The sequence below is a fragment of the Cervus canadensis genome, chromosome 13 (assembly GCF_019320065.1).
Source record: "Cervus canadensis isolate Bull #8, Minnesota chromosome 13, ASM1932006v1, whole genome shotgun sequence".
Taxonomy (NCBI): Eukaryota; Metazoa; Chordata; class Mammalia; order Artiodactyla; family Cervidae; genus Cervus; species Cervus canadensis.
This window is the reverse complement of record NC_057398.1, coordinates 29,107,225-29,133,241: the sequence shown is the minus strand read 5'-3', so window position 1 is coordinate 29,133,241 and position 26,017 is coordinate 29,107,225. Positions and strand designations below refer to the sequence as shown.

The 26,017-nt window shown below is 55.2% G+C and overlaps 1 protein-coding gene across 3 annotated transcripts in view; it reads right to left on the bottom strand.

The window, feature by feature from the left end:
• Positions 1-26,017, bottom strand: part of PRKCZ (protein kinase C zeta) — a 98,243-nt gene that overhangs the window by 11,862 nt on the left and 60,364 nt on the right. For all 3 annotated transcript variants that reach the window (XM_043485392.1, XM_043485393.1, XM_043485391.1), the window contains 6 exons: positions 15,120-15,205; positions 9,222-9,353; positions 8,572-8,653; positions 7,083-7,135; positions 5,871-6,059; positions 2,757-2,854 (listed from right to left, as the gene is read on the bottom strand). In XM_043485392.1, coding sequence (XP_043341327.1) covers positions 2,757-2,854; positions 5,871-6,059; positions 7,083-7,135; positions 8,572-8,653; positions 9,222-9,353; positions 15,120-15,205 — 640 coding nt within the window. The remainder of the gene's footprint in view (positions 1-2,756; positions 2,855-5,870; positions 6,060-7,082; positions 7,136-8,571; positions 8,654-9,221; positions 9,354-15,119; positions 15,206-26,017) is intronic.

The window sequence follows — 26,017 nt, the reverse complement described above, 5'->3', positions numbered from 1 at the left end:
GAGCACCTCCACCATCTCCAGGGCCCCCAGGAACCAGTTCTCCCCAACCCCCATCAGGAGTAGGTGATCAGGCTGGGCCCTGGGTCTGCTCACTGCAGGCCCACCTGCTCCCCTTCTGGTAACTGCTCATGAGAAGCTGGGCCTTATTCACCAGGTTTTTGTTGCTGGGAGCCCACGGGCACAGCTCAGCTTGAGCAGGTGTCCACTGTTTGGCAGCACTGCAAGGACTCAGTGGGCCCTGGCCCCATGGCAGGTGCTCAGGGGCGACAACTCATGAGGAGCCTGGAGGAGATGGTGCAGCAGCCAGCAGCTGCCCCAGCCACATCCCCACAGCCGTCCTGAATGCCCTAGGCCTCGCTGCCCCCTGCAGGGTCCACTCTGGTCTGCGTGGGGGTCTTGGTGGCTGCACTTGTCAGATGCTTTCTGACTCGGTGGGTTCTATGCCAAAAATGCCATCCACAGACTTGCAAAGGAGGTATGCCCGGTGCAGACCCCTCCCGGCCCTCAGCCCGCTCTGCACTGGGTGTCTGTCCATCCCAAGGTCCCTGTCAGTTGACACATACGGGACCTGGAACTCCTGTGGGCAGGTCATGACCTCTTACTATTTTCTCATTAATCAGAGAGCCACGTGAACTCTGACACACACTCACTGTGCCTCTTTACCGAGAATATGACTGCACTTACAGAATCATCCTTTAATATTGTGTCTGCCCATAAGGTGCCAGGATCAACCAACTGCTCGAAGCATGAGAAAAGCCTGTGTAGCCCAGTTCTTAGGGAGTTCACACTGAGGGGCTGGGTCCAAGCAGGCACCGAGAAACAGCCCGGAAAGACACCTGCTTCAACCATCCAGGTTTCAGGTGCTTCTAGAGGTTACTGCTGGGTTCTGTAACGTTAGAGGCAAGGAAACTAGACACAGAAGATAACTGCTCCAGGGTGCCTCCCGGCTATGGTGCTGAAGGCTCTATACAAGTCTTCTCACGGTGGTCTGGAAAGGCAGTATCATGTGCGCCCGTATTGTGGGGATCGCACAGGGGTGATCCTAACTTTAATGTACCTGGGAGCATGTGAACCGGAGGGTTGCCAGGGTGTGAGCTCGGAAGGTGCTGTGCTCCCAGCAATCAAGCTGGAAGTGAGGCTGAAATATCTGACCCCTGTCTGTCCACACTCTTCATGTTCCATGTAGTAAAGGTAACAGAACATCACAGTGAAACCCGTTTTAGAATCCATTTAGGAAGAGTGAAGTCAGGAGGACGCCCTCCTTAGGGTCTGTCCCGTATCCCAGAGACTGGTCAGGGCCAAACAGAGGTGTGGAAAGCACACCGGACACAAGTGCTGGGCTCTTCATGCACCCCGGGCTGGGGAAGAAGAGGTGAGGGAAGGGCTGCATGGCAAAGATGGACAGACTGGGGTGGAGCCTGGTCGCAGGGCCTCATCCACGCGCCTAGGAGCCTGGATGTTCCCCAGAAGCAACTGGGAAAGTGGTCAGGGTCAGAAGTTTCGGATCCGTATTTTCAAACATGGCTCAGTTTCTGTGTGGGGGAACTGACAACCTGGTGCCCCAGGGACCGGATGCCCCGAGAGGCTGTGGCCAGGATTCAGGGGGAGGAGACGGAGGAGGCTGAGACCCTCTCAGGAGGCAGAATCACTGAGCTTGGGGACAGGGCCGGGGGACAACTGCACACCTGGGGAAAGGCCAGTTCTGTGGGAACAGGGGGGTGGAGATGGGGGAGGTGAGGGGGCACACGGGGGTGGGGGGTGACTCACTGCTCGTTCACAGGGGACCCTGAGCAAAGACAGTGAGCACAGCAGGGCTGAGACCGCCCTGCCGTACGCTGACTCCAGTGGAGTCACCGGCTCCCTGTGCTGATGCAAACCCTCCCTAAACGTGAGCTTGCTTCATGCGATCACATTGCAGAAACACCGCATCTGCCCTGGACACCTGCTGCTTACTGGGAGCCTGGGATTTGGCACGTGTTAGGCAGAGGTGCCTACATGACTCACCCTAGTTAACTCCAGGTTTCACGATTCCTTCCAGAGGAATTCAAGGAGTCCCATGGGACCCCACGTGAAGGGACTCTGGCCAGTGCATGCTCAGGTTCCTCCCAACTTTACCTCAAGCATCTTTGTCTTTTGCCAATTTTGCTTTATACCCTTTCTCAGCAGTAAGTCTCAGCCCTGAATTCGACAATGTGTTAAGTCCTGCGAGTTCTCCTAAGTCACCGAACCTGGGGGTGGGCCCTGAGGACTCTGACCCAGAACACGGTAATTTTTCAAATAAAACAAATTGTGTGAGTTAAAGTCATCTGGCCAAGAAAATTCCAAATTGAGTATACCCTGAATATCATAGACCAGTAGTTCCAACCATTTTAAAGCAGAAATCTAACATATACAAAGCTTTTAAGTAAAGCTCCTGGTGTTTATTACTTTATTCTACTATCAGTGAGACCCACAAGCACAGAGATAGACCTCCCACTCACAGGGCCATACCAGCACCCAATCCCATGCTTTTATCCCATGCAGTGGGATGTGTTCAATAAATATTTTGTAAATAGAATGAAAGAATTTAGCTTCATTTGTATGAAATTCAAGTTATATGACACCAGCTGAGAACAAAGTTATGTGATGAACCAAAAAGCCCCCACACTTGCAAATGGGAGGGCCCCGCAGATGAGAGCGGAAACCTCACGCCAACTCAGCCTCTCCGCAGTTCAGACTAGAGAGCAGCAGAATCCGAGAAACACCCCTTATCTTACCGACTTGTTGTCTGGAAGCAGGAGTGTAAGCCGACCAGGAAAGGGTTGCTGGATGCCTGTTCAAACACGTGCTTCTCTGTCTGTACCCAGTCAATATCCTGAAATAGAAGCCAGCGAGTGTGAATACTTCACAGACATCCTGGGGAAGGGGAGGCAAGAGAGGAACTCTGTCAACTCTGCTTGAGGGGAGACAATGCAGAGAGGAAAGAAAGTGCCCACTAAGACATTCTCCATCCCCACCATTGTCCCTATTACCATCTGCCACCTTCACTGTCATCACCATCGCTATCAACACTATCACCATCACCATCCTCACCACCATCATCATCCCCACCATCACCATCACTACCACCACCACCATCACCACCACCCTGACCACCATCTCCATCCCCACCATCACCATCACTACCACCACCACCATCACCACCACCCTGACCACCATCTCCATCCCCACCATCATCACTATCATCTCCATTGCCTTTACCATCATCACCACCACAATCACCATCTCTATTACCTCATCAGCTATCACCATCATCATTTATCACCATTTCTACCAAAGCATCACTAAAGCCACCATCGCCAGCTGTGAGTTGGCCTCATGTGTTGCCCATGGTGCCATGGAAGGTTGGTAATATCATCTCCACTTAAGAAGGGAGGAACAGAGAGTGGAGGATTCCTCAAACCCCACACTCATCTCCCAAGCACCAGCTCCCACAATAGGATTGTCTCCCTCACAGTACATGCTGAAACCTGGAGAAAAGTCAGCTTGACAGTCCCAGCTTTGGTTCCATTCCAACCCAAGAAAGAAGAAGTGCATGAGGCCCAGGCCCCCAAATTCTCTAAGTTAAACCCCTTCTTTCAGAGAAAGTGAGAGAGAATGAGATGTGTTCAGAGTAGCCTGCCTCCCCCCAAGGTATTTGGGAAAAATTAGCGAACTCTCAGCACACATTTGGAGGGCCAAAGATCGTCTGGGTTCCTCATCGTAGGCTGGGTCCTGATCCCTCTGACCTCCACCCCCACAAGGAGATGCTCTGGGAGGAATGGCTTCATCTGACCAGCCCTACCCACCCCAGCTCTGCTTGCTCAAGCGATGGCCAACTGGCGTCTCCACTCGGAGTCTCAAGTGCAAACCCAGCCTTAAACACAGCCAACCATCCCTGTCTGTTCTCCAGGGCGCCTGGCCACCCAGGTGCTCAGGAAGGAAACCTCAGTGGGTACAAGATACCCCCTCCCCCACACGGAGGCCAAGCCCCCGGGTCTGCCTTCCTCCCGCCTGCTGGACTCTCCAGGTTGTTGTAACAAAATGCCACAGACTGCTGGGCTTTAACACTCCAGATTGCATCCTCTCGTTGTTTTGAGGCAGAAGCCTGAGCTCAGGTGTGGGCAGGGCCACGCTCTCGCCCAGGTCCCCACGGAGGGTCCTTCCTGCACCTCCAGGGGCCTCTGGCTCCTGTCTGCCTCCCTCTTAACAGTTTCACTGTGTTTTTCCTTCTTTCTGTCTCAAATCTTTCCCTGCCTTTCTCTAAAAGGACACTTGTCCCTGGATTTAGGGCCCCTCCAGATAATCTAGAATGACCATCCCAGGATCCGTAATCACTTCTCGCCAAATAAGGTCCTGCTCACAGGTTCCGGGGATCAGATGAGGGCAGTCCACCGACCAGGGCCCAGGGCCGGGGCCACAGGATGGCAGAGTTTCAGAATGCAAACAGCTGGCCCATCTGCCGGCTCCTAGTGTCTCATTCTCCTGAGACCACCTCAAAGTCCAGACTCCAGCCCTGGCCCTGGCTATGTGATGATGCCAGGATCAACTACAGCAGTAACCCTCCCTGGAGACCTCTCCTCTCAGCATTCTAGAAACTGCCCTACCCCCAAAGACACCATCAACCCTTCAGCCAGCCGTGCACTGGGCAGAGACTTGGAATCACCTTGCAGGGCTGTGACCATCAGTGAAGATGCTGGCTGGGCCCCACACCTCCCATCAGTGAAGACGCCGGCTGGGTTCCACACCTCCCCAGGGCTCCGCTTCCTCAGCTGAGAGGCAGGGTTGCACCAGCTCAGTTGTGAGCTCAGCACCGGCGGCTGGCGGCCAACTGGGTGGTGTGTGCACTGCTGGGAGGGCAGGTGGGGACTTGGTGAAGCCCTGGCTCTGCCCTCTGAGATGCAAGCCTAGGCAGCCCTCCCGTGGCCCCCACTCCATGTCTATCAAGTCGTCTCACAGTGACATCATCATTGCTCCCTCTGAAGTCACTCTCTGCTTCTAAGGGATGTAACCCCTGTTCAGGGGTCAAAGAACAGATCAAAAGTACACAAAGCCAAGAAGCCCATGAAAAGGTGCTGAATGCCTGTTAAAGCCACTAAACACCCGCTAGAAGAGCGATAATCAAAAAATAGAACACAACCAATATTGGCAAGAATGGGCAGAAGTGGGACCCTCGTGTGTTGCTGGTGGGGACGTAAAACGACACAGGGGAAGACGGTTCAGTTGTTCCTCAGAGTGAAACACAAGATGACCCTACAACTTGGTAGTCCCCTCCCGGGTGAACACCCAGAGGAGTGAAAACAGGGACTCAGGCAGCCGCATAGACGTTCACGGCAGCCAGAAATGGAGACAAGCCACGTGCTCATCAGGGACAGACACACATGCCAAACGGGGCCTGTCCATAAAATAGAACACGACTGAGGCCTAGAAAAGAAAGAGGAGGCGCCGCGCCTCGATACACTTGGATGGACCGTGAGAACGAGATGCTCCGTCAGAGAAGCCAGACATAGAAGGTCCCACAGCGCATGGTTCCATTTACATGCAGCGTCCAGAACAGGCAAATGCACAGAGACAGAAGCGGCCAGGCACTGTGGGACAGGAAGAGACTGGGGAGGGACTGCTCATGGGGAGGAAACGTCGTGGGCTGGGCAGTAACCGGTTACCCAATACCGTGAATGCGCTAAAAGTCACTAAGCTTTACACTGGAAAGCGGTCAAAGCACACATTTTGTTCTGTGCGTTACTTGCACGCAGAGGAGCAGACAGGGAGGCCCGACGTGCTGCAGGCCATGTGTCACAGAGTTGGATACGACTTGGCAACTGAACAACAACGGGGGACAGATGCAGTCTCACCTCATCGTCATGGACCAGCTCCTTCTTTACCACCTTCATGGCGTAGACCTGGTCGTTCTTCTTCAGCCGCACCAGAAGGACCTTGGCGTAGCTCCCGCGCCCGATGACCCTGATCAGGTCGAAGTCCTGCAGCCCGAGCCCCTGAGATATCTTGATCCCGTCCATCCCGTCGATGACTGGTTTGAGGTCCTGATGGGGGTGGACAAGATGGGAGGAAGCGGGAGGGGACTCATCATCACCCATGCCCTCCCCACCCAGGAGCAGACCCCTAGTGCTTCTGATGGAAGGAGCAGAGATCCAGGAGCCATCACCAGTCACAGGTGGCCCCTCTGTGAGCCAGGAGGGATGTGCAGGGCCAGCCTGCCCTGACTGCTGAGGAGGTGACCATGGGCTCACACACCCCAGGGCCATCGGTGCTGGGATCAGAAGCTCACCTGGCCCTCCCCGGGGGGCACAAACCATAACCTGCTAATGCCTCAGGAGACCCGCCACAGCAAGCGTCACTCTAGTGACCCTCAATGGCAGGGAAAGGCCACGTGAGCACATGCACTCCTCCTGAGGACTCTCTCTGAAGAGGGTTCTGTGCTGGAGGAAAGGTAACCGAGTGCTCCTGACTCATTGCACACACAGATGACCAGGGAGAAAGAGCTCAAGTCCAGAGGGGACAAGCACTTTGGGAAAGGCGTGGCCTCGCTAGGTACTGCCCTTCTCGGAGGTTCTGTGGACAGAAGCTCCAGCTGGAACCGCCCTTGCTCGGACCAAGCTTCTCAAGCCTCATTTATCACCCAGAGTCGAACTGTGATGTTGTGGTTGGTAATACAAAGTCCCTACTTGTTCCAGGGCCCCATTCCTGGCACAGAGCTCCTAACCCCAGGGGGTTCCAGGTGCAGACAGCCAGCAAGTGTCCCTTTGTCATGTTAACGAAGTGCCTAGAGGGAAGCCTCTAGGTCACCTGAGGGTGTGGCTGGTTGCCAGGGGAACCAGCCCGGGGATTAGAGGGTCAGTCCCACCTCCTGTTCGGAGATCGCCTCTGCTAAAAGTCTCAAAGACTTCTCAGATCTGTGACCCCGCCGCCTTGGTGTATGCAATCCCCGATGCCCACCAGGCCCCCGGACACCCTTAGTTCACCTTTAAGTTCCCACAGTGGCCCCAGAAATGAGCTGATGAACCTCTATAACAGACACAGACACCGACGAGCCATTTTCTACTCACCTCAGAATCATCTTTAATGTTGTCATGTTTCCGGGTTGAAGAAATATAAGCAACTGGTGAAGAGAAAGAAAAAGGGGAGGGGGTCAAAGCCATCATCAGGGATGTGGCCCAGGACCTAGGGACTCCCACGGCCTCTGTCCCTCTGTGGACACGCAGTGCCAGGCCAGGCCAGGCCACCTGGTGCTCAGGCGGAAGGCCTGGAGCAGCTACTTCTGCCTCAACCAGAGACTTGGGAGAACACAGCTTCCAGAGCCCACCCCCATCTGCTGACTCTCAGATTCTGGGGCCAAGGCCTGGAAATCTGCATTTGTGACAACTTTCCTTCATGGTTCTTCTAAAAGTGAGAGAGCAGAGGATTTGATGTCAAGCCTTCCAGTCTCTATTCTCAAGGTGTGCAGATGGGTGGGTAGACAGGTGGGCAGGTGGATAGATGGTGGGTGGGTGGTGTGTAGATGGTAGGGGTGGGTGGAGAGTGGGTGGATGTGTGTAGATGGTAGGTGGGTGGTGCGTGGATGTGTGTAGATGGTGGGTGGGTGGGTGGAGAGTGGGTAGATATGTGTAGATGGTGGGTGGGTGGATGGTGGGTGGGTGGATGTGTGTATATGGTGGGTGGATGTGTGTGGATGGTGGGGGTGGGTGGAGAGTGGGTAGATAGGTGTAGATGGTGGGTGGGTGGAGAGTGGGTAGATAGGTGTAGATGGTGGGTGGGTGGGTGAATGGTGGGTGGGTGGGTGGTGGGTGGATGTGTGTGGATGGTGGAGGTGGGTGGAGAGTGGGTAGATACGTGTAGATGGTGGGTGGGTGGATGGTGGGTGGGTGGATGTGTGTATATGGTGGGTAGGTGGGTGGTGGGTGGATGTGTGTGGATGGTGGGGGTGAGTGGAGAGTGAGTGGACGTGTGTAGATGGTGGGTGGACAGGTGGGTGGTGGTTGGGAGTCTCCTTTACATGAGGTGCTGTACTACTTCGTGCTCCGTGGCCTCATGTCACCCCTGGGGAAAGAACAAGTGTTTATCGAGTGAGGTCTAGGCCCTCGTACACCCTTGTGACCATGCACAGAACTGCAGAAGCTCAGAGCAGGGCCATCAGTCCAAATGGAATAAAAATTGCTCTCTGAATGCTTCTTAGCAGTAAAAAAAAAAAAAAAAACCAAAACCAACTCTCCACAACCAAAAAAAAACAAACCTACTAAAACCCAAGAACTATGCAACACTGGGCACGGCAGGCCTTTCCAGAGACGCATATCTGTGGCGGCCACTGCACTAGTGCCTCCTAGAACTCCCGAGGTTGGAACAGAGGGAACCCCACCCTCCACCCCGACTCCCACGGGCAGCAGCTCAGAGATGTGGGCACCCAGGGCAGGCCAACCCACCCACCCCTGCTCTAGAGAGCCCATTCCAGCCCTGCAGCAAGCGGCCATGCTCACAGGCCCTGGCTTGGGAGGGAGGAGGATCTAGAAAGGGTTCTGGGGGTGGGAGCAGCAGCCCTACTTCCATCGCTCTCCTCAGAGGGAAGGTCCACATCATCGCTCTTGTCATCCACTGCAGGCTCCTGGGAAGGCATGACGGAATCCTGCAGAGAGACAGGCCGAGTGACTAGGCAGCACCACACGGGGCTTCTGGAGACACTGCGTGACCGGGAGTCACCTGTCACACACACTGTGACGTCACAACACACGTCATTCACCTGTTACAGCATCGCCCTGAACATGGCAAGATGAGCACTGAAATTACCTGCGTTTCCACAGGCGGAGGTGGCCGCTCAGCCCTCAGGTTCCAGCAGGTGCTTATAAAATGTGTCTTTTCACATAGTAACGCTTAGTCCCCTCAGCCCTGCCCTCATCGCACAGCGGCCACAGTCAGGCCCCAGCTCCAGGTTCCATGGCTGACATCACAATTGAGGCAGCTCCCTATTGGTGGGCCCTGGGGCCCCAAGAGGGCTGGGGGACTCCTGGGGCTTGGGAACAAGGCCTGGCCCAACTGCTGACCCGGGCCGTCACTCTGCAGCCCCTACGTCACCCCCTCTTCTCATCTCATGGGTAGCAGGGATGGGGTTAGGACCCAAGCTGGGCAGGGGGAGGCTGAGGGTCCCAGGGGCAGCAGTGTGGACTGCACCCCAGCTGGCCGAGGTGTCCACTCACCATATGCCTGCTGCAGGTCAGTGGGACGAGCACGTAGCAGCGCTTATGGACCAGTAGTTTGCAGTGGATGCACCTGTAGCCCTGCCTCGCGAGGCCCCATATCCTCTCGCTGCACTGGCCGCAGTACGCTCTCTGCATGGACAAGAATAGGCACCATCAGCCAGGCCTGGTGCCCCCGTGGTTCTTCCACACCAAGGGGACACACTGGCCTGTAACAACACACAGCCGGGCCTGTGCCCCCGTGGTCCCTCCACACTGGGGGGACATGCAGCCAGGCCAGGAAGAGGCCTCTTTACACCTGGTAACAGGCCCCACCCAGGCCCAGTAGCCCCAGCTTGGGTCTCTCCCAAGGTTGGGGGAACCAAAGCCCCGAGGGGCTGGGGCTATGCCCCCATAGGACCTTGTGGGCAGATAACGAGACCTCTCCATGGGCAGGGCCTCCTTGCCTGCAGGACCTGGAGCGGGGTTGCAAATCCAGCCTGTCTGTGCTCAGAACAGCTGAGGGGCCCCGCCTGAGTGGACTGACCCAGGTGAGAAGGCTGTGGGGGAGCCTGACCTACTGCATGACCCTCGTCCAAACCCACTCATAACCCCTGCATGGTGAACACAGAGGCGACCATGCCTGGCAACTGAATGCATCTAGATTCTGAACCGCTCTGGGGCTCCATGAAATTCAGTTCATTTCAGCTGCTCAGTTGTGTCCAACTCTTTGCGACCCCATGGGCTGCAGCATGCCAGGCCTCCCTGTCCATCACCAACTCCTGGAGCTTGCACAAATTCATGTCCATTGAATCAGTCATGCCATCCAACCATCTCATCCTCTGTCGTCCCCTTCTCCTCCTGCCTTCAATCTTGCCCAGCATCAGAATCTTTTCCAGTGAGTCAGTTCTTTGCATCACGTGGCCAAGGTATTGGAGTATCAGCTTCAGCATCAGTCCTTCCAATGAATATTCAGGACTGATTTCCTTTAGGATTGACTGGTTTGATCTCCTTGCTGTCCAAGGGACTCTCAAGAGTTAGCATCACAGTGCCTTTGAGTGTTTGAGTGTCACCTGCAGAGGTACAGGTCAGCAGTGGCCTGCGACAGGGGCAGGGACTCTGGGTGCAGTAGACCTGGGTGTGGTATAAGCCCTCTTGGAGGAGGTCACCATTAACCCTGCCACAGAGCTGTCAGAACTTACACAGGACTGGGGAAACAGACTCTTGGAGGGCACAAACAAAACCTTGTGCACTCCAGGACCCAGGACAAAGGAGCAGTGACCCCACAAGAGACTGACCCAGACTTGCCTGTGAGTGTCCATGCTAGTACTAGTCCACCCTTGTATTTTTCTCAGCATTTTAAAAAGATTTTACGTGGTCAATCTTTGTTCTTCTTGGTTATAAACACTTGAAACTCATGATCATGATTGGCTCGTTTGGTGAGGTTTTTGTGATTTTGGAAGTCCCAAAATGCAAAGATGAGTGTGTCCAGAAGTGGGGTCACCCGCCCACCACTTGGAGCCCAAGTCATCTCCTTGGTTACGTGGTGTCTGTATGTTGGCAGTCTCCCGCTTACTTCTATTCCAGCCATATCTCATTTACATGTTTTACCCTCTTTTGCCATGTTTAACAAATTTCTTTCCTTTGAGAAAGTTTCAAATTACTCCTGGAGAACAGAAAGGAAGCACTGTACCAGTGGCTGACCAGAGCGAATCTTCCCCAAGAGTGAGCCAAGGGTGCAGAACCAGCTACTGGCAGCCAGTGGGCACAAGGAGCTCATTTCCCCCCAGGAAGGAGCCTCTCCCCCACATAGAGCATGTACATCTCAGTCACAGCCACAGCACTTGGGATGGTACCCAGCACACAGTGGGGGCCCAGTAAAGCTCTGCTGAAGACAAGTCCATGCATGCATGCACACGTGCGCGCGCGCACACACACACACACACACACACACACCCCACTGCTTACAACTTCAGGAAAAGAAGCATGTATCCCAATCCCCCACACTGCTCGAGTTGTCCCGCCCCAAGGAGGCAAGCATGGGTGACGGGGCTCCCTCTGGGAATGGCCCAAGAGACAGTGGATGGCCGCGAAGGCCAGATGGGAGGCCAACCCCAGGGTCACCCCTCCTAAGAGCTCTGACTCTGGCCAGTCCAGTTTAATACTGGCACTGGTGCCTCCACCCAGGAGGGTGACTGCTCATGAGCAAATCCAGGATCCAAGGAGGGAGTGTCAAGCCCAAGAGTGCTTTCACCCCTGTTTCCAGCCCTGTTCGTCAGCATTCATGGAACCATTAAAAAAATTTACATCCTTGGGGACTTCCCTGGCAGTCTGAGAATCTGTCTTGCAACACAGCAGATGCAGGTTCAATCCCTGGTCAGGGAACCAAGATCCCGCAAGCTGTGTGGCATAGCCAAAAAGGAGTAGTAATAATAAATAAAAATAAATATAAAATATTAAAAAAATTGATTAATTAAATAGTAAAAATAATAACAAAAAAAATAAAGCTTCATCTCTCAGAAAATCACATGAATCAACAAACTAATGGGTGAAAGTATTTTTCAGTCTGTCTCACATGCTGCTTGGCTGGCCATGTTTTCAGTCATCAGCCTCTGGGGCTGCTCTTATGTGGTCACACTGACCGCAGAGTTGTGCAGTTGTGACAGAGACTACATGGTCCATAAAGCCTGAAACATTTACTCTCTGGCCCTTTGCAGGGGAGGTTTCCTCAGCTCGAAAAGCCCAGGAGAAATCCTTGACCAGCACGGCCAGCCCTGCTGGTGTCTTCACCTGGGTCTCCCCGCCCGCCTCTCGCTCCATACTGTCCCTCCCCGCAGGACTCTCTGCTCATAATAAAGGCTGCAGTTCCTGAACCATCCACCCAGCCAGTCCTGCAGCACAGGTGGCCCATGTGCCACTAGCAGAGGCCCCTCCAGTTGCCCCAGGATGGGAAGGGGGCATATACAGTGCCGAGGTTCAAGCCCCTGCACTGGGGGGTTAAGAGCAGGGGGTTCTCACAGCACAGGGAGGGTGCTCAGATGCTGCCCGCCTATGACAGTGATGTGGCCACTCCTCTAGGATGGACTCACTGCAGGGACAGCAGGACAGGGCACCTTAGAGCCACCGAGCTTTTCCCCAACTGCTTTCCAGAAAGCAGGGGTCTGGGTCTGCACCCCTGGAAGTACGAGGACTGTCACTGTGTAAACAGCAGCCTGGGGCACTGGCAGCTCTGAATGTCCTGCGTTTCTCTGGTCACGAACAAGGTAAGGGTGCCTGCATTCATGTGCAGCAACCACTCTTGTTCTAACTGACCACTCACACCCTTGCCCAATTTCTGATTTTAGGCATTTAGCAAAAGGCCAGAGCTCTTTGGTACTAAACACACATACTGTCTTGATCTCTTATTCCAGGTTTTGCTACAAACATCTTCCCTGCGTGTGTTTCGTGTTCAACGTTTGGGGGCTGCAGACAGCTGGCAAGTGCCTATGGCTGAGTCTGAAGACCCACTCCCCCTGCTCCCCACTGCCAGGTTTCCCTAGAGCCCCGCAGCGCTTCTAGGTTTTGATTCTATGTGTGTGTGTGTGTGGCACTGCACAGCTTGTGGGATCTCAGTCCCAAACCGGGCCACGCCAGTGAACACCTTCCCTGATGATCCACCCCGACTCACTCGGCCGTGAACCCAGCCCTGGACAGCCCCTCCCTGCTGACCCATACTCAACCAGTATCTCCCTGGGATGGACTGGATGACCCTCCACCCTTACAGGAAACACTCGCATCCTGAGTCCCAGGGCCAGGCTCTGACCGTCAGTTCCATCCCACAGACTGGGGTCCCCGTCGGCCCCCTCGTGCTTCCTGTTCTGGGGAGGACATTGCCCCCCTCTCCTCTCTATGCACGTCCTTGGTTGAGCCCCTCTCTCTGCTCGAGAAGATCAGCTGTGTCCAGTGAAGGGAGCTCTGGCCCGGGAGGCTGACAGCCCTTGCTTTCGTCCTTAGGTTACCAGCAAAGATGGAGAGACATGACCTCCTTCGTCAGCTTGTCCCTGTGAGCCCTGCTGACCCTGCAGAGCCAGGCGTGCAGCTCCTGAGACATGTGGAGTGACTGCCCAGCGAACACAGGTGGATGGTGTGGCCTCCAGACATGCAGTCTGGGGAACCCAGGTGGGAAACCAGCCTGGGGACGAACGGCGACACGCCCACTTCCCCACCTGTGAACAGCCAGCTGCCGAAAGGCTGCGGGTATCAGGGTTGGCTCCCTCCTTGGCCTCATGGTGTTTGTTAAAAGCTTGTCGGTGCTCGGAGGGAGAGCAGATGGGAGAGGGCTACAGTGGGTACCCTCACCCCAAATTCCTGCTCTTCCTTAGAGAGGAAAAGCCTTGCCCACAATTTTGGGGAGGGGGTGGCAGGAAGAGTGCCAGGTTCTGCACCCGATGAACAGAGAAATGCGTTTTCCTCCTAGAACCTGTAGGCAGGAGAGGCCAGGCCCCTCCGAGCAGCCTTGCCAAGTGGGTGGGCTTCATCGTAGGCCAGTGAGTCACTCTGTCAAGAAGGGCGTCCTGAGGTCCTTCAGGGTGGCCTGGCCCATCTGCCTGAGACCATCTCTGGCCAGAACTGAGCTGGTGCCCAGAGACACAGGAGAGAAGCTGCCTGGCCACAGGCTGGTCGGTCATCTGTTTCTTAAATAAACATGGGAGGGCAGACAGTGGTACCTCATGTTGTCGGGGCTGGAAGTTTCGGTTTCTCTAGGTTTCATCTTGTCTGTCTGGGTCTCACGTCCCAGTCTCACGTCCACACCCATCGGGTGGCCCATCATCCCTGCAGCCCCCGCCCTCTGTCCACGCGCAGTGATGCCCAGCTTCCCCACGGTATCTGATGCCCCAAGGACCGCGTGTCCTCTTGTCATTGTCAGAGGCCCCAGGGCCCCATCCTTCCCAACAGACATGCTTCATTCCTCCCTCGCTCCTGACACAGCCCCCAGGGCGCCCTTTCCTCCAATCATCCATTACAGGGAACGACACACCGCCACGCTGTGTGTGTGCCTGCTGTGTGCCAGGTGCAGGGGCCAGCCGTCAGGGCAGGGTACCCGGCATGCGTGGGGCCCCAGGTCAGCAGGTGCTCAGCCGCTGTATGGGACTCAGTGGTGTCCCCCAAACTCATGTCCACCCAGAAATGATTGGCTCCTTGTCATGACTGGTGTCCCGGGGGTGAGGAGTTGGGGGGGTGGGGCTGGGGTGCAGAGACAGGAGGCGGCAGAGGCTGGAGGGCTATGCTCCCAGCCCAGAGCTTCTGAGGATGGCAGCAACCCTAGAAGCTACACCGAGGCAGGAAGGACTCTCCCTGAGAGCAGTCCTTGTTTTGGACTTCAGACACCAGACCGACCTGCTAAGTGCCTAGTCTGTGGCGCTCTCTGTGGGCAGCCCTGGGGCAGGCAGTCTTCAGCCACGGGGCCTCTGCAGGCACCTCCTTTCCACGTGGCAACAGGACAATGACAAAGCCACGCGAGCCCCATGGTCTCTACAGGACACAGGGCAGCAGGAGGAGAAACACCATACGTGTAGCTATAAAGCCTTCGGAGTGAGCTGGGCAGCGGGGCCACGGGATGGAGGGCCGTTATCGGGCCCTGGCCTTCACAGGACACCCTTGCAACCAGCAGGGGACACTGTGCGGTAACACATGCATCCTGGTTACGGGACAAATCCAGGGTCCCTTCTGAATGCCCATGGAGTCCTAGTGCCAGGACTAGGGTCACATGATGGGACACGGTACCTGGACGGGGGTCACGCGACAGGGACACACAGGTCACGTTTGTCAGAAAAGACCTGAGCTGGCGCCTTGCCAGCTCAGGGAGCTCGTGAAGGGCTTGTGGTCATCCAGGGCTGAGTGTGGAGCAGAGCCTGGCATCTCCTCCCGGGGGGCACTCACCCTGTTAAAGCGCTTGGCCTGGAAGAGGTGGCCGTTGGCGCGGTACAGCTTCCGCCATCTTCTGGCTCCACGGCGGTAGATGGATTCTGGAAAGAATAGAAGAGCGTAAAGAAACGGCCTTGGGGCTGAGAGCCCAGCTCTACCACATGGGGGGCAGTGGGGACAGGCCGCCACTTCAGGCGGCCTGGGGCAGTGGCCGCGGAGCTGAGACGCCAGCACCCTCGTTAGCTGTTCCACACTGCCGGGTGGGGAGACGGTGCCCCAGACGACCACAAGGACGGCTGTCTGCAGGGGGTCAGGCTGTGAGGCCACCGGGGCCTGTGTACCCCCCATGGGCTTCCTGTCCACTCCCTTCCCTCTGGGCGTGAAAAGCAGGTCCCGTTCCACATGGGGACGGGCTACATAGGAGCTAAGGGCTCTCCGGACCTTTACGCCCAATTGTCTGGGGAGGGACCCTGGCCACTGGGAAATCCACGGTCAGCCCAAGGCAGGCGTCCAGCCAGCACTGCCCCCCCTCCCCTGGCTCCCCTTCAAGAACAAACCTAGGGGCAGAAACAAAGCAAAACCAACCGCACACTTATGCTGAGTTGAAAGTCACCAAAAACACGTTCCCAACCTGCACCAGACTTGTGTGGAAGCAGCGGCTCATGAAACACGCCGAGCTACACGTATGACCAGGGCGGGAGGTTTCATTCCTCCTCAAAAACATTTCCAACTTTGCTCCTTCCCAACGCTTTGAAAGTATGTGAAAACAAAATACTTGGGCTACAACGGGAAGCTTTGTGCTTTTACAGAGCTCCGTAGTGAAGGCGACTTTCATGCGAGTCAGGGAGCTGCCAGGAACATACAGAAGTGGAAACTGTAACGGAGTGTTTTTAAAACAAGCAAATGACCAGCTCTGGCTGGAACCTGCGAAACCTGGTCACAGTGACTGCAAAACTGGCTCCCCTCCCATTAAACGAGAGGTGCAGGGGGAAGCCAAGACGCCAACATGCAGACAGAATGGGGCTCCTCTGCCTATATTGCCCTGGGCTCCAAGGGGTTCCTGCCGATGCCCCAGGGCCCCTGCCTGATCACAGGGCGTGGCCCTCCCAGCCAGAGCTGGGGGAAGTCTGGCCCCCGGCAGGTCCCTGCTGACGTCCACAGGGCTGACTGCCCTGTGTGCGCCATTCACCAGCCCCAGCCATCCCTGCACGTGGCAGGGTAAGGCGTCGAGTGACAGACCCCGAGACGCAGAGGGAGCCGGGTTGTCAGGCAGGGACTCGGTGGCACAAGGCTCTGGCTCCTTCCAGTGTTCAGCACACACATAGCACGAAAGCCTGAAAATGCATCCACAGGACGCCCTTCACATTTCGGTAAAGCCACCCGAAATAAGGAACTCAAAGATGTCCAAGCAGAGTCCAAGGGAGCCCCCAGCAGACAGGAAAGCTAGGCGAGGGGACAGAACAGAGTCCTTCGGGACTCTTATGTGTTGAGCAGGGCCGAGGGAACATGGGCGATGTCCCGTTGTCCACAGTGAGAGAAGCCGGGACCCCGCTGTTGTGTCTTTCCTGATTACACATGGAAGCCCTGACCGCCCCCTCCAGCCCCTCTCCCCAGCCCCATGCATGGCTGTATTTGGGAGCAGGGCCCCTGCGTGGGGCCCCCTGATGGGATCAGTACCCTCATAAGAAGAGGAGGAGACACCCGACCTCTGTCTCCACTGCATGGAGACCCAGCTGGGGCAGTGTCTATAAGCCACGAAGAGGGTGCTCACCAGGCCCCGACCCTTCTGGCACCCGGAGCTCAGCCGTCCACCCCCAGATCCTGAGAAGTGAGGTCTTGTGGTCTCTACTGCATCCAGTGTATTGTGACAGTGGCTCGAGCAGACCAGACGCCTGCTTCACTCCACACACAAATCATCCCCTCAGTACACGAGGACTGAGGCACTTCCCTGGTGGTCCAGTGGCTAAGACTCTGTGCTCCGAATGCAGGGGCTCAAGTTCAATTCCTGGTCAGGGGACTAGATCCCACATGCCACAACCAAGATCTGGTGCCACCACACAAATACATTCATCTAAAAAAGGATAAGGACTGAAACTAGGGGCAAAATGACAAGTCTTAGAAGGAAACATGGACGATCTTAATTGAAGGTGGGGAAAACCCTGAAAACAAAAGAAGGAGAGGAGGCACATTCACCCTAAGGCCACGTGAGGCCAGACAAACCCCCGTCTCATTATCAGCCATGCCACATGGGCTAATGATTCAGGATATAGGAGGCATGCCCACAAGTCAATGAGGGAAAACAGAAACGGGAACGGAAGACGAGTCTCCCGTGACATCAAATACTGTCAAGGATCAGAGTAAACGGAAGTCGCCTGTCCTTCTGGGGGAGCTTAACCATGGCCAGAATCAATGGTCGAGGGCACGTGTGCTTCCCCGGGACACAGCAGTCACACTGCTCCTAGACCAGCACCTGACAGGCCTCATATGTGGGCTCACGGCCATCGGAGGATGTCTGCGGCCACCCAGGTCCAAGAGGACAGGTGACCTGGGCAAGGCTGTCTGGGAGGACTCTCATTCATAACCCAGCTTGAGCCACCTTCGGCCACACAAACGCATCTTCCAAAACCAAATAAAAAAATCAGTATAAAATCACAGGGGCTTCCCTAGCGGCTCAATGGTAAAGAATCCACCTGCCAATGCAGGAGACACGGGTTTGATCCCTGATCCAGGAAGACCCCACGTGCCATGGAGCAGCTAAGCCTGTACGCTACAACTATTGAGCCTTGCTCTAGAGCCCAGGAGCCACAACTACTGAAGTCTGAGTGCCCCCAGAGTTTGTGCTCCACAACAAGAGAAGCCACTGCAATGAGAAGCCTGTGCACCACAACTAGAGAGTAGACGCTGCTCACCACAACCAGGGAAAAGCCTGTGCAGCAACAAAGACCCAGCACAGCCAAAGGTAAACAAATAAACAAAAAGAATTTTAAATTATAAAATGACAGACTGATGTATATGAAATGGGCTCTGTAAAACGATGCCTGTTATCAAACTAAAAGGGCTTGCCCGGTGGCTCAGACAGTAAAGATTCTGCACACAATGCAGGGGACCTGGGTTCAACCCCTGGGTCGGGAAGATCCTGCGGAGAAGGGAATGGCAACCCACTCCAGTATTCTTGCCTGGAGAATACCATGGACAGAGGAGCCTGGAGGTCTACAGTCCACAGGATCAAACTAAAAATCAAGAAAATGGACAGTGTGATGTTTCAGGATGCATGTTCATAAAGGGACATCATCCTAGTAAGTGGAAGACTGGGACAGTGCGTCAGTGTTGGGCAGGTTGGCTACTACGGGTGTGCATGTCCACTCCACTGTATATTTCATAACATGTGTGATTCCCATGTTCTTGGGGTGCCTCAAAGGCTGCAGTAAACAATATACAATAGGAACTGTAAAAACACGGGGAGGGGCCAGAAGTGGCAACAATGACATGGTTATAAACGAATCTCAGATCCTAGGAGAAACACTGAGTTGTCTCTGCACAGAGGCTCCAGCTGTTGCTGTGAGCCCACTGCAGGAACCATGTCCATGCCGCTGCTGCTTGTGCCCTGACCAGTGGGGAGCAGTGCCTGCAGACACACGCTCCACATCGTGGGAGGACACTGGCCAGAGGGGTGGGTTCAGGGAGCCACAGGACAGATGCAACACGGCTCCCAGGTGGCAGAGGTTGCAGGTGTGTAAGTTCAGAGAGAAGCAGGAAGGAAGTATTGAGCAGATGGGAGGAAAGTGGCATCCTCCAAGCCCCAGAAGACAACCAGCCCTCCTGGGGGAGGGGTCAGTGTATGTCCAGCACATGCAGGACAGACGCATGTCGGACAGAGGTGTGACTGTGCTGTCGTCTTTAGCAGGAGACTGAGTGTGGATTCAGGAGGCACCTCTTGGCAGTGGGGGGTGGGGATGTGATGGTTCATTTCATGTGTCAGCTAGGTGGACCACAGTGCCCAGATTTGTGGTCAAAATATCTTGGATGTTTCTATGAGTGTGCTTCCAGATGAGATGAACATTTAAATCAATGGCCTCGGAGTGGAGCAGATTGCCCCCCACGGGTGGGCTTCATCTGATCGGGTGACGGCTTTGTTCAGTCGCTCAGCCATGTCTGACTCTTTGTGATCTCATGGACTACAGCGTGCCAGGCTTTCCTGTCCCTCACTACCTCTTGGCATTTGCTCAGATTCATGTCTATTGAGTTAGTGATGCCATTCAACTGTCTCATTCTCCGTCGTGATGATAGCCTGAACAGACCGAAAGGCCGCCTTCCCCTAGCGCGAGGGATACTGCGGCAGACAGCTTTGGACCTGGACCACGGCAGCAGCTCCTCCCACATCTCCAGCCTGCAGGCCTGACTTGCGTCCTCCATGACCCTGTGAGCAGGCTCCTTACAATAATGACTCTCCTGGCAGGGATGGGGAGATGTCAGAGCCCCAGCAGGGCAGACCCTGGCCCCAATCCCAGCAGAGGCACAGGAGCCCCTGCGTGTCCAACCCACACCCACACTGCCACCTGGAAAGCAGTGCCCCATGGACTAATAAGGAACCATGAGTGACCACAGGGAATCCCATACCATTTTTTTTTTGGAGGGGGGAGGGACACTGCATGGCATGTGGGATCAAACCTGTGCCCCCTGCACTGGAAGGCAGTCTTAACCAATGGACTGCTAGGAAAGTCCCCATTTCACACTTACATTCTGGAGTGCCAAGTCAAGTGGGCCTTAAGAAGCACTGCTGTTAATAAAGCTAGTGGATGTGACGAAATTCCAGCAAAACTATTCAGATCCCTAAAGGATGATGCTGTCAAGGTTTTGCATTCATTATGTCAGCAAATCTGGAAGACCCAGAAGTGGCCACAGGACTGGAAAAGGTCAATCCTCATCCCAATTCCCAAGAAGGATAGTACTAAAGAATGTGTTAATCATCAGACAATTGCACTCATCTCCTGTGCTAGTAAGGTCATGCTTAAAATCTTGCATGCCATGCTTCAGCATTATGCGAACCAAGAACTTCCAGATGTCCAGGCAGGGTTTCGAAAAGGAAGAGGATATAGAGATCAAATTGCCAACATTTGCTGGATTATAGAGAAAGCGAAGGAATTTGAGAAAAACATCTATCTCTATTTCATTAACTATGCTAAAGCCTTTGACTGTGTGGATCATGACAAACTGTGGAAAGCTCTTAGAGAGATGGGAATACCAAGACCATCTTACCTGTCTTCTGAGAAACCTGGATGTGGGTCAAGAAGCAACAGTTAGAACCCTGTATGGAACAACTGATTGATTCAAGGTCAAAAAAGGAGTATGACGGGGCTGTCTGCTGTCACCCTGCTTGTTTAACCTATACACTGACCACATGTGAGAAATGCCAGGCTGGATGAATTACAAGCAGAATCAAGATAGGAGGGAGAAACATCAACAGCCTCAACAACATCCACATATCAACAGCCTCAGATATGCGGATGATACCACTCTAAGCTGAAGCTCCAATGCTTTGGCCACCTGATGCAAAGAACTGACTCATCTGAAAAGGCCCTGATGCTGGGAAAGATTGAAGGAAGGGGAAGGGGACGACAGAGCATGAGATGGTTGGATGGCATTACCGACTCGATGGACATGATATTAAGCAGGCTCCAAGAGTTGGTGATGGACAGGGAAGCCTGGCGTGCTGCAGTCCATGGGGTCACAAAGAGTCAGACATGACTGAGCGACTGAACTGAACCACTCTAATGGCAGAAAGCGAAGAACGGAAGCACATTCAGATCCTGACTCACCTCACACAACAGGATATGTGCAGAACACATGTCTGTGCAGATCCTGACTCACGCCACACAACAGGAAATGGTGCAGGGCACACATGTGTGTTGTGCACACGTGTGTGTCAACTCACCCAACAGGAAACGGACAAGGGCACACATGTGTGCCCAGAGCACACGTGTGTGTGAATCCTGACCCACCCTACACAACGGGAAAAGGAGAAGGGCAGGTGTGCAGAGCACACGCGTGTGCAGAGCGCTTGAGGGCCGGGCATACGGGGATGACCTGTCCCTGCCCCCGCCCCCGCCGTGGGCCCTGCTTGTCCACCTTCCCGTGCAGCTGCTCTCAGTGGTAAACAGTCCTGAAAACCAGCCAGGGGTGGGTGGGGGTAGCTGGCAAGACCTCCACAAGAAGCGGCCCTGGTGGGTGACCCCAGCTGACCCTGTGGCTGCTCCACCCAGAGGAGCAGGAGGCTCCACCTTAGTCACTGTGTCACGGCTGAGTCCAGAGTTGGAGCTGCTCAAAGCCACAGTCCAACTTGGGAGCATCCCGTCGTCTCCAGGGTGCCTGCAATCTGAGTGCAGAGTGGGGACAACTGCAGCCCTCATGGCCCCTGTGCTCGGCCACTCTGGTACCTTCGCTCAGCTTCAGCGACACCCCCAGAGAAGCTCGCTGCTTGTCTTTAGAATTCTATAATTAGGGTGGCTGCAGGGAACTTTAATGAGCTCTGTTTCTATGGCAATCTAGCATCATGAGGGCTCTGACAAGGTGAAAAAAATACACTTTAAAAAGGGAGCTTAGAGCAACAGGCGTCGAAACAAACCAGGCAGCCCCCAGATTGGGGGAGGGCATGAGGAGTGCTGAACTTGCAGGGCAGGTCATGATGCTCTCAGAGGCCTCTCTGGCTTTTTGCTAGACATGGACCCACCACCCAGGTGACTGGCCCAGCCAGCACAGCCCCCAGAGAGTCCCGTAGACTCAGAACTACAGCAGGAATGCACCTGCAGCAGGGCACTTTGTCAGCTGAATGCCTCCCTGGCAGTTCTAGGTTGGTGACCAGCCCAAGGCAAGGCCAGGGAGCTGGGAGGTACCTGCAGCCCTGGGGCTGGGCTGGGGCTAGGGTCCTTGGCAGATCAGTGCTGCTGCCTCCAGGCCTGGCTTCCTGCGGGGGAGCCATGTCCCCTGGGATCCAGGCCGCAGGCAGCAGGGCATTCACTCAGGTTGCCCTGTCCTCACCAACCACATGTTCCACCAAAACCCTCCTACTACAGGCTGCATGTGACCATCTGAAAAAAAGAAGTCTGAGATTTAGGTGGGATGCTGGCCTGAACTGGGGGACATGTCTGGAGCTGCTGTGGAACCTGGTGGCCGCACAGGCTTGGCATCCCTGAGGGACACAGTGAGAGTGGATACAAGCCCCACGAAGCCCATGGAGCCATACAGCTTGTGGTCCTTCCCCCAAGGGTTGGTGTCACCTGACCGTGGATCCAGCCGCCCACTGCTAGGCACACCAGGTGACCTGTCTCAGGAGGGACCTGACACTGCCCCTAGAGCCATACGACCCAGACCCATGTCCCCCTGCAGCCCTGCAGGTCATGACAGGGGCAGGGCAGCAGTGAGCAGTACGTGGCTGGGCTGATGGGGGGGGGCACTCCTCCACGGTCCTCTCTCACATGGCTTCCTGCTTCTCACTCTGAACTGTGTCCCGCTGCCCTGAGAGGTGAGTGAAGGGGCGCAAGGCCACAGATGCAGACTGGGAAGGGTCTCGGAGCTGCTATGGCAGGAAGTCAGCCACGTGGGGATGGTAGCAGTTTGGTCCCCTCAGCAGGCTGGCTCCCACAAAGCCTGGTCCTCCTCACATGGTCCTGACGTGGTTCCTAAGCCTTGACATTGCTGGCAGGGAGCTGATCTCACCTGGGTTTACCACAACCCAAGAAGGACAACCCTGGCATGTGACTGGCCTCAGGGCCATCATGTGACCAAAACCACCCAATCAGGCTGCAGGCTTCCTCCCTCCCCCAGGCTGGCCACCCCTGCTGGCCAGAGGAGCAGGGACACAGGGCCCAGCATGGCTGGCTGCGTGGACAAGGCGGGTCAGTCCTGCAATAGCCATGGGAAGATGGAGTGACTGGGGCTGGGCTTGGCTGGACCCACCTCACGCCGCCACCTCTGGACACATGCTGTGGGAACAACCTCCATCAGCTGTGGGCCCGGAGGTCTGTGGAGCACCTGCCAGCAGCAAGGCCAGCAGCACTGGAGGGTGCACTACGGAACCTCCCCTGGGAAGCCTGGGGCCAGACCGTGTCCTGTCTCCTGGGGCCTCGCGTGCAGCAGAGAGAAGAGGTGCAGGGGCCCCACCCAATGCAACACCCTGTGTGCCGAGCAGCGGGGCAGACATGTCCCCAGAGTTTACCCGCCAGACACTCCCCCACCCAGTGGCCAAGACAGACATCTGAGCCGTGCCTGTGAGGACACAACAGCTGAAGGTCTGGATTCTAGGTTCCGTTGACAGAAGAGTGGCTGTGGGAGCCCCGGAGCAGCCAAGGTGGGGAGGGGAGGAGGGCAAGGTGGCCCTCGAGGCAGGAAGCCTTCATGTCTCCCTTGAGGGACGACAACAGGAGAGGCCCTGAGAGTGGGTTCACTCCCACAAAGGTGATGAGAGACTGGCACAGGACAAGGGTTCTGATGTTTGTAAAGAGAAACGCTTCAGTGGAACAAAGCCTTCTGTTTCCTGAGGCTGGGACAGTGACCTCCGTGTAGAGCCAGGGCCTGGCCAGCACCGTGCACCAGGGTCCAGGGCCTGGACCCCAGCTACCAAGACCCCAAGGCCCATCCCCATCGGCTCAGTTGCCGTCACAGGACCCGATGCTCCATCAAAGAAAAAGACCTTGATGAGGCTCAGGCAGTGGAGACCCCCTAGGGTCACAGCCTCGGGGGTCCCAAGAGGTGCAGGCCACCTACCTGGGCTCCTCAATCTGTCCCTCTGCCCCCCGACACCATTAGAGACCATTATGAAGCCCAACCTGGACTTGCCTGGTGGTTCAGTAGTAAAGAATCTGTCTGCCTATGCAGACAGGGATTTGAGCCCTGGTCCCGGAAGATCCCACATGCCGTGGAGCAACTGAGCCCACACTCCATGAGAGAAGCCACTGCAGTGAGAAGCCCAGGCATCACAACTAGAGAGTAGCTCCTGCTCACCACAACTAGAGAAAAGCCCGCACAGCAATGAAGACCCAGCACAAGCAAAAACAAGGAAGCCAACCTCAGAGGCATTCTGGGGGGTGGGGTATTGTAACAGTTCCACTTTCTAACAAGTTTCATCACAAAGAGACAAATTGTCATGAAGTGAGTTCAGTTTTGATGAAACAGCTGACCAAGACCAGTGTGTTCTCAGAGCTCCTGGAAGAACACAGAGACTTGCGAGTCACCTACTGCCAGTGAGCTCACGCCGAACCAGCCCATCTCCATCTGGAGACTTTCCGTTACGGACTCACTTTCAAATACAGCACAAGTCCTGGAGCTGCTCACAGCCCACCTGTGCTGTCAGGGCCAGTGTTACCTGCTGCATCCACGGCTGGGAGCACAGGGCCAGGCCGACGGAGACGCAGCCCTGGCTGGAGAACATGAGTCCCGCATGGCCCCGGGGAAACAATGGGCAGAGACTGGGGATGCAGCCCTCTGAAGGTCAGCGGGAGATCGCTGGGCCACAGTGAAAATGACGCTCACATCACAGCCAGATGTGCAGGTCAGAGCAGAAGACGAGGCTGGTTCCTGGGAGGCCAAGCGAAGAGGAAGGCCCGCAGCTTGTGGGAACCAACTGTAGATAAAAGCTGGGGTTTATGGGGAACTACATTTAATACACTATAATAAACCAAACAGAAAAAGAAAAAAAATATATACGTATAACCAAATCACTTTGCTGTACATGTGAAACTAACATGACATTGTAAATCAACTATAGTTAAAATTTAAAAAAAATAAAAAACAAAAACAACTGGGGTTCAGGGAAGCAGAGACAAGCCTCCCTGAGGGGTCACCTCAGTCCACCTAGACGTGTGACAGACCCACAGGCTGCCTCCAGCAAGGGCTGGGGGCTGGAGATCTGGGTTCTGACGATGGCCTCTCCCCAGGGTCTCCTCTCACGGGGTACAAGCCCCCTCCAATCCCAACTATTACCTCCCAAAGTCCTCATGGCCTCACACACATTTGGGGGTGGGGCTTCTGCACAGGACTTTGGGGGTCACATTTGGTCCCAAACAATCTGCTCCTGGTCCCCCCAGATTCATGCTTCTCTTGCACGCAAAACACTCTATCCAACAGCTCTGAGGCTCCACTCCAGCAGCAACTCTGACATCCACAGCCTCATTAAAAATTATCTAAATTGCAGGAGTGACACTCAGCTGTAATTTGTCCTGAGGAAATCTACCTCCACCCCCACCCCTCACCCAGCCCCAGTTCAGACCTGTTAGACCAGATAAGCTGTGTTTCCAAAATGCAATGCTGGGGGAACTTCCTGGCGGTCCAGTGGGTAGGACTCAGTGCTCTTCCTGCTGGGGCCCAGGTTCAATCCCTGGTCAGGGAACTAAGATCCCACAAGCCATGCAGCATGGCAAGAGAAAAAAAAAAGCAACACTGGACAGGAAGAGGATGGCCAGTCCCGCTCCAAAAGGACGAATGGAAAAGCAGGGAAAGCAACAGGTCCCCAGGGAGCCCACACTTGGCAAGGCAAGTCCACTGGCTCTATGAGGCTCAAGAATGACCCACCTGGTTTGACGCTGTCCCCCAGCCTCACTGGAGGATTGGGGTGACCCCCACTATGGGGCTCTCGCAAACTCCCCGAGGAAATGGGAATGTGAAGAAATGAACCTAAAATCCAGGCTTCCCTTCGAGGCATCTGTCAAGTCCTACGCTGTGGAGTTCAGGGCAGAAGGCCAAGAAACGAAGCTACACAGCTGTAAATGGGGAAAAAAAGCCCAATACGAGATTTCTGGCTGACTCATGGTGTTGGGGAGACAAAAGATGGAGACTGGGGTCCTAGTCACCCCCCCAGACTTTTCCAGCTACAATTACTACAAGACATTAAAGGAAAATGAGGAACAGACCAGCATCAGTGG